At 56.0% G+C, this 7,235-nt stretch overlaps 1 protein-coding gene across 1 annotated transcript; it reads right to left on the bottom strand.

Moving 5' to 3' along the window:
• Nucleotides 1-208: 208 nt before the first annotated feature.
• LOC135116966 (uncharacterized) lies at nucleotides 209-6,063 on the bottom strand. The gene is made up of 2 exons (XM_064035001.1): nucleotides 550-6,063; nucleotides 209-478 (listed from the first exon to the last, which is right to left on the bottom strand). Exons 1-2 carry the CDS (start codon nucleotides 6,061-6,063, stop codon nucleotides 209-211), a joined length of 5,784 nt encoding a protein of 1,927 aa, XP_063891071.1.
• Nucleotides 6,064-7,235: the final 1,172 nt, after the last annotated feature.

The raw sequence follows: 7,235 nt of genomic DNA, 5'->3' as shown, positions 1-7,235 counted from the left end.
CACTTTCACTTTCACTATCACTATTTAGTCTATTAAACGATGAATGATGACACGATGACACGATGTAGGGACTCGAAGCGTTGACCCGTAGCGATGACCCGCAGCGACGACTCGTAGCTCTGGCTCGCAGCGATGCCGCATCTCCGGTGAGCGACGGCGCAGTGATAGCGCGAGGGCGCCGCGACGCCGGTGATGCCGCACTGCCCGATTACTTAGGCAGCGGCACGAGTTTCTTCGTCGGACGCTTTAGTATGCCACCTGCGGTGCGCACGTCAGCGGTCCGAACTTCACCATCAGCGCCCGGGTAGACGGCCACAACCCGGCCTCGCGGCCAGGTGTTGCGAGGCAGGTTGCCGTCGGCGATGAGGACGGGGTCGCCCAGCTGCAGCGCGGGGCCGCGGGCGTGCGGCTCCCGCCGGTATTGCAGCTCGGGCAGGTACTCGCGCACCCAGCGGCGCCAGAACATGTCGGCGAGTATCTGGGCGCGCCGCCAGTGCTTCTTGCTGTCGATGTCTCGCTCGTCGAACGTGCGGGGCTCGGCAGGCGTGCCGAGCCGCCCAGCAGGAAATGGTTCGGTGTGATGGACTCGTCGTCGTCGCCGCTCACAGATACGTGGGTGAGCGGCCGGCTGTTGACGACGTACTCGACCTCGCAGAGCAGCGTCGCGAGGACCTCCTCGCGTGGGTGGCGCTCGTGCAGCGTGGCGCCTAGCGCGGTCTTAACGCACCGCACTAAGCGCTCCCAGGCGCCTCCCATGAAAGGCGCGGAAGGCGTGATGAAGCGCCAGGCGATGCCGCGTCGGCTGGCCTCCTCCTGGCAGGCCTCACGCAGCTCACGGTCAGCACCGTGCATGTTGGTGCCGTTGTCGGAGTAGATTTCGGTGGGACAGCCGCGTCGCGCTGCGAATCTGCGCAGCGCCAACACAGCTGAGTCCGCGCTGAGGCTGTGCGCGATCTCGAGGTGAACTGCCCTCGTTGTGAGACACGTGAACAGCGCCACGTATCGCTTATGATGCTGACGACCGACGGTGACTGACAGCGGGCCGAAATAATCAAGCCCGGTGTATGTGAACGGCCTGCGGTGATGAGCTAGGCGTGTCTTCGGGTGGTCGCCGGTTGCCGGCGTCGCGCGCGCGCGACGTATGCGGCAGTGCAGGCAGCGCGCGATGACTTGCTTGACTGTCGGGCGCAGGCGCACAATCCAGTAATGCTGTCTGACCTCATTCACGACGAGCTCGGTGCCGCTGTGTTGTAGGCTACGGTGTGTCCAGTCTATATATAGCTGTGTAATGCGGTGATCGCCGTCTAACACAGGTGGACTCTTCACGCTTTTAGCGACTTTGTCTACAGCAGCTATGCGGCTTCGCAGTACTATAACTCCGTCGTTTAGTTCTATGCGCAGCGGGTACAGCCGGCTACTACTTGCGACTGTTTTGTTGCTCTCGAGACTGGCTATTTCTTGTTTAAAGGCTTCTTGTTGCACCACACGAACTAGCAGCTTCTCTGCTCTTTGAATATATGTCGCGTCCAATGTGATAAACTTGCGTGTGTATATTTGGGCGCGCGCAGCTTCGGCGGGCGCGCGAGGCGCTCGCACCGCTCTCGACCAATCAGGATCGTTTTCTTTGTTTTTCCTTGTTCGCTTGTAGAACGTTTTTTCTGTATGTTGTTTTCTACATAACGATATAAACTGTAGTACTCTGGCTGTGGCGCGCAGCAATCGCTCCCACCTTGAAAATCGAGCGGGGTCGGGAACGACGTCTATGAGGTTTGCTGCGCCCGCTTGTATGAGCGTGACTGTTTTTTCCTCGCCTGTCGGTTGACTGTCAGCTGGTGACTCAGTCGGCCATGTCGATGGGTCGTCGTAGAGGAACTTAGGGCCGCAGTACCACTCGTGGTCGGTGTGAAAATGCGTCGGGACGTCGCGGGTGGCGGCGTCGGCTATGTTGCTTTTTGTAGGCACCCAGCGCCACTCTTCGACTCTGCTATTTTCCTCTATGGCGGCCAAGCGATGTGCGACGAATGGCTTGTACGATCTGGCTCCTTTCCTTATCCATGTCAGAACGGTTCTGCTGTCACTCCAGTAGGTCACGGAGGCGGGCTTGACGTTGTGTTCATATATCACTGCGGCTGCGACGCGCGTACCCATCACCGCGGCTTGCAGCTCGAGGCGCGGTATTGACAGCAGCTTCAGCAGCGCCACCTTCGCCTTCGCCATGACGAGGCTGACGTGCACGTTGTTATCACGGGTCGTTGACCTCCAGTACACCGCTGTAGCGTAGGCCTTCTCACTGGCGTCGGTGAACACGTGTACTTGTATTTCTGTAGCCTCGCTGTACCCAGGATAACAGCGCGGTATGTTTACGTTCTTCAGCTGTTCGAGATGACTTATCCACGCCCTCCACTGGCTTGATAGTTCTTCATCGAGAGGTTGATCCCAGTCGACTCCCCGCCTCCAGGCTTCTTGCAGTATTTGTTTCGCCCTGATTGTTATAGGTGAGGCGAGGCCCAGCGGGTCGTACAGCGACATAACTATCTTGAGCGCCTCTCTCTTCGTGGGCGTTTCCTTGTCGAGCAGGCCAGTAGGTAGGCGCGCGAGTTTTAAGTTGAAGCTCAGCTCGTCTGTGTGTGGCTTCCATATCACGCCGAGTACTTTCTCTGTGTTTTCTATATTTCCAAGATTAACAATCTGTGTTGTTTCTTGCCCAGGTACCAAATCACGCAGCACTTCCTCGCTGTTGGATACCCATTTTGTTAGGTCGAAGCGCGCTTTACTATGTATTTCTTGTACTATCTTGATTGTGCGCGTCGCCTCTTCTATACTTCTGAAGCTATCCAGGTAATCGTCCATGTAATGATTCTTGACTATTGCTTCTACTGCTTCTGGATGTTCGTTCGCATGGCGTTTCGCATTCCAGTTCTTAGCGAATATTGCTGTACACGGTGAACTTGCTGCGCCGAATATTATTGACGTCATTCGGTACTCTTCCGGCGCCCCCTCCCGCCGCTCTCCTCGCCACAGATATCGGAGAGCGTCTCTGTCTTCTGGCTTTACTTTCACCTGCATGAACATTTCAGTGATATCTCCGGAGACGGCGACGCGGTGACGTCGGAATCGCATCATCACGCCGGGCAGTGACTGCAGCAAGTCCGGACCCGTGAGCAGGTAGTCGTTCAGTGACATCCCTCTTGTCTTCGCTGCTGCGTCGTGAACTATACGAAGCTTCTCCGGTTTCATAGGGTTGAAGACGTCGAAGTGCGGCAGGTACCACGTTCTTCCCGGTGTACGTTCAAGGGGCGCTTTCTCTGCGTAGCCCTTTTCTATTAGTGAATCCATCTGCGCCATATATCTAGTCTTCAGAGCAGGATTCTTGTCGAGTTTTTTCTCTATTGATACGAGTCTATTCATCGCAGTCGCGTAGCTGTCCGGCATCTGTATCTCGTCACTCCTCCATAGCAACGCAGTCTGAAGACGTCCATCTTCCAACTGTACTATACTGCGTTGTAATATATCTTCCGCCCTCTTCTCTGGGTCAGAAGCTGGTCGGCACGGGTTGATGATGAGTGACTCGAGTGCGAAGTATTCACGAAGTTGCTTGTCTATGCTTTCCTCGGCGCTGTTCAGCTGATTGACGTAGTGCACCTGCTGTCCCAGAATCCTAGTGCGGGCACCGTGCAGCACCCAGCCCAAGGGAGTTAACGATGCTATCGGCTGATGCTGGGGCCCTCTTCTGATGTCTGTTGCTAGGAGCAGATGCCAGTTGTCTTGCCCGATGATAATCTTCGGCGTCCCTGCGTTGTACGTCAGCTGATCTGCCAGGTCAAACAGGTGCTTGCAGTCAGCGATGTCATCCTTGCTGATTGACTGCGGCGACAGGTGCAGGCGTGGTATGGTGCGCGCCCTGAAGGGTATCTTCTTCCTATGGCAGGTCGATAGCGTGAGGTCAACTCTCTTCGACGTGGGCGTGTCGATAGTCACGTCGCTGATGGCGCCTATTTTCATCGGCTCGACTGGTCCCTCTGCACCGATCATGTCTGCTAGCTCTTCGTCAATCAGTGACACGGTTGAGCCGTCATCCAGCAGTGCGTAGGTGCGCACTTCTCCCGCCGGTCCGGACAGTTGCACCGGAACGATTTTCAGGAACGCTTGATTTGTGTGGTTGCGTGAACTTGCGACTATTTCTTGCGCTTCTTGTGCAACTTCAGTAGCGCTCGCCTTCTTCTTGTAGTGAAGCAGATGATGGTGTGATGCTGTGCAGCCCTCGATTCCACATCTCTTCTTCTGACATCTGTGTCCGTGCTGACGATGGCGGAGGCAGCGGAAGCACAGGTTGTGCTGCTTGGCTAGTTCCCACTTCTTGTCCGCAGAAGCCTTCACGAACTTGTGGCAGTCTAGCGATCGGTGTCCATCCATCTCGCAGATGCGGCACTTCGATGCGGGCTTCTTGTCTATAGTGGTGTGTGTTCTCTGCGTCACACGTCTAAGTCCAGTAGCTTCACTGATGTTTTCAGGCGGTGCAAACGCGCTGCAGTAGCGAGCTTGTTCGGTGATGAAGTCGCTGAAGAGACCCAAGTCCGGCGTTGACTGGTACTTCTCAGTATATGTCTTGTACCACTGTACACGTAGCGAGTTCGGCAGCTTCTCTGTGAGGATGCGCATAAGCTCGGCGTTCATGAGGTAGTGTTCCTTTTTCAGCGCTCGCAGTGTGACGATGCCACTTCGTACACGGCTGGTGAAAGTGCAGATGTCCTTCGGTGCTTCTCCGCAGCGTGGCAGCCCGCGCAGTCTGTCTGTCTCCGCTTGCGCTATTGAGTCGGGGCGGCCAAACTGAAGCTCCAACTCCTTCATGATGTCATCCGGCCTGGCGTTGCCGATAAGCTCGGAACTAACTGTATCAAGCGCTCTTCCTCGCAGGCTTCTTCTCAGCCTCGCCGTATTTTCCACATCGTTGAAATATGGTCGCGTTGTCTCATAGATGGCGCGGAACGATAGCCATTCTGTGTGCAATCCACTAAAGTTCGGCAGCGTCATGATGACTTTCGATGCAGCAGGGTTGTGGTACACCGGTTTCTCTTCGCTTCTATTGCCGGCTAGCGATGCGATGGCGGAGGTGAGCTCCGTGATAAACGGACGGAGCCCTTCACCCCCTGCGGTATCTTCAACTGGTTTCTTCATTGATGGAAGGGCTTCAGTATCGATGGTCTTCGAGGGGGGGGGCTCTGGTTTGTCCAGGGTACCCGGCAGTCTATGTCCTCCCTCGGCGGCGGCGTCCCTTCCAGGAGCAGTACTTATTCCACGCAGGACCGGATTCACTATAACCGCGGAGGGGGGGGGCTCGGGCAGGTCCAGGGTACCTGGTGGTCTATGTCCTCCCTCAGCGGCGGCGTCCTGCGGGTCTGGTTCCGGAGCTTCCTCCAACCAGGAACGGATGTACTCTTCATTGGAATTTCTATCGTCCATATAATCGTCGTCCGATTCTTCCTCGGCCCTCTGAAGTGCTATTTGCGCTAGCTCCAACTTAATCTTCAGTAAGTCTTCACGCGCATTTCTAATTTTTCTATTTGATGCCGTCGATCTGTGCGACGGTGCCTTAAGTTCGGTACGGGCGTCACCCCGGGTAGTCAACGGTACAGCTCGGTTGTATGTCTTGTCGCAAGCCTTCAGTGTTCCTCCTGAACTATATTCTTCAGCACTGGTTCCAGGCGGCCTCAGTGATGACGACGCTTCAGTCTGCATCAACGACGACGGCGCTGGTCGCTCTTCACCCCCTCGCGGGGTAGGGGGGCGCGGTCGGTCTTCACCCCCCCGCGCGGCGGGGGAACACGATCGGTCTTCACCCCCTCGCGGGGTAGGGGGGCGCGGCGGCGCCTCACTTCCCCTCTCAGCTGCGGGGCAGGGTAGGTCTTCACCCCCCCTCGGGAGAGGGGGGGGCTGCTCACTCCCCTCGGTGGTGGTTGGAGAGAACGGCGGCTGGTCGTGCACGATGGGGGGTGTGCGGCGGCCCGGTCTGGCGTCGATGATCCAGGCTTGAGCGGCTCTTCCTTGCGATCTTGTCACAGGCATACTCGCTGTTTACAACTCTTCAGTATCTTCAGCTGAAGTTCCTGGCTCGCTTCCCAGGCGATCCGGGTCGCAAGGACCAAACAGATGTGCGGGACGGACGTAGCTCAGAAGCAGGTACTATGGGGTGGCTTCGAGACGTTGACGCCCCGTCGGTCGCTGGTTCTTGGACGTCTGGGCGAGTGGACTGTATTTGACTCCACTTCTGACTCTCGTCGTGTACGGACGTGTCGCTCTGCGCTCGCCCGTTTACGACTTTTGTCTTTGTTACGCCCGACGTAACGCTCACCGTAGTCGCTCTGCCGACTACAAATATATCAATCTAAAGCTGCTTTTTTCAAAGCGGCGGACGATTATCCTGTTTCTAAAACGTTTGTGTCAAGTAAATTCACTTGACCCCTTCTGGGTAAAAGCCACAGTTTCGTGGTTCTCGGTTGAAACCATACGGTGTCAACGAAGCCGAGAGGGTGTTGACCCAATCACACCCGCCGAACCCCTTCAGGGCAAGGCAGTCAATTGGACGGGAGCTCGGATTTCGGCCTTGGGGGATCTCCTAGTCGTGCCTTGCATCTGGTTTGCTTTCACAGCTACACACCTGGTGTCGGTTGGGTATCTCTATACCCTTCGCACTAGACTGGCTAGGGCCCGTTCGCACAATAAGACTGGCGAACGGTTTACAAGCTTAGGGCTCACCAATAGGTACTCACCTCCTGCCTATACCCGGCAGGAGGGTTACACATCCCCGGGCCCATCCACCCGGGAGATAGGAGATAGGTTGTTAGGTTTTATAATTAGGCCCCCCTCTTTTAGCTCGGTAGCCCTCTTCCCTCACGGGAAAATGACTACCGAAGTAATTAAGTTCTTCTTTGAGGTCCTCCTCAAGGACCAAGACATCGTCGCCAAATATGGCGACATTATTAGTAACCTTGATATCAAGGACCCGCGCCTAGCGCGCTATTGTGTTATAGATAACGGCTCAACAAAGGAGGCCGGCGCAGCTGTGCCGCGCCCCATTGTCGAGCCTATAATTGTTTCTTCGGGGAAAACCGCCGCATTAGCGGAAAAGGTAATCCCCAATACAATGGTCGATGCCCAGCTGCACTCGACCATTGTTTCTAATCCCATTGTCTCACAGACAATGGAAATAACTCAGGCGAGTGCACCTGCGTCAAACG

Source organism: Helicoverpa armigera, chromosome 5, assembly GCF_030705265.1.
Source record: "Helicoverpa armigera isolate CAAS_96S chromosome 5, ASM3070526v1, whole genome shotgun sequence".
NCBI lineage: Eukaryota > Metazoa > Arthropoda > Insecta > Lepidoptera > Noctuidae > Helicoverpa > Helicoverpa armigera.
The sequence above is the reverse complement of the archived record's forward strand: the minus strand, read 5'-3'. Positions and strand labels throughout refer to the sequence as shown.

Excerpts from the sequence above, each read along its gene's own strand:
- LOC135116966 (XM_064035001.1), bottom strand. The coding sequence starts at position 6,063 with ATGCCTGTGACAAGATCGCAAGGAAGAGCCGCTCAAGCCTGGATCATC. Across the intron at positions 479-549 it reads ATTTCCTGCTGGGCGGCTCG|ATACTCGCCGACATGTTCTG; the intron begins GCACGCCTGCCG and ends CGGCGCGCCCAG.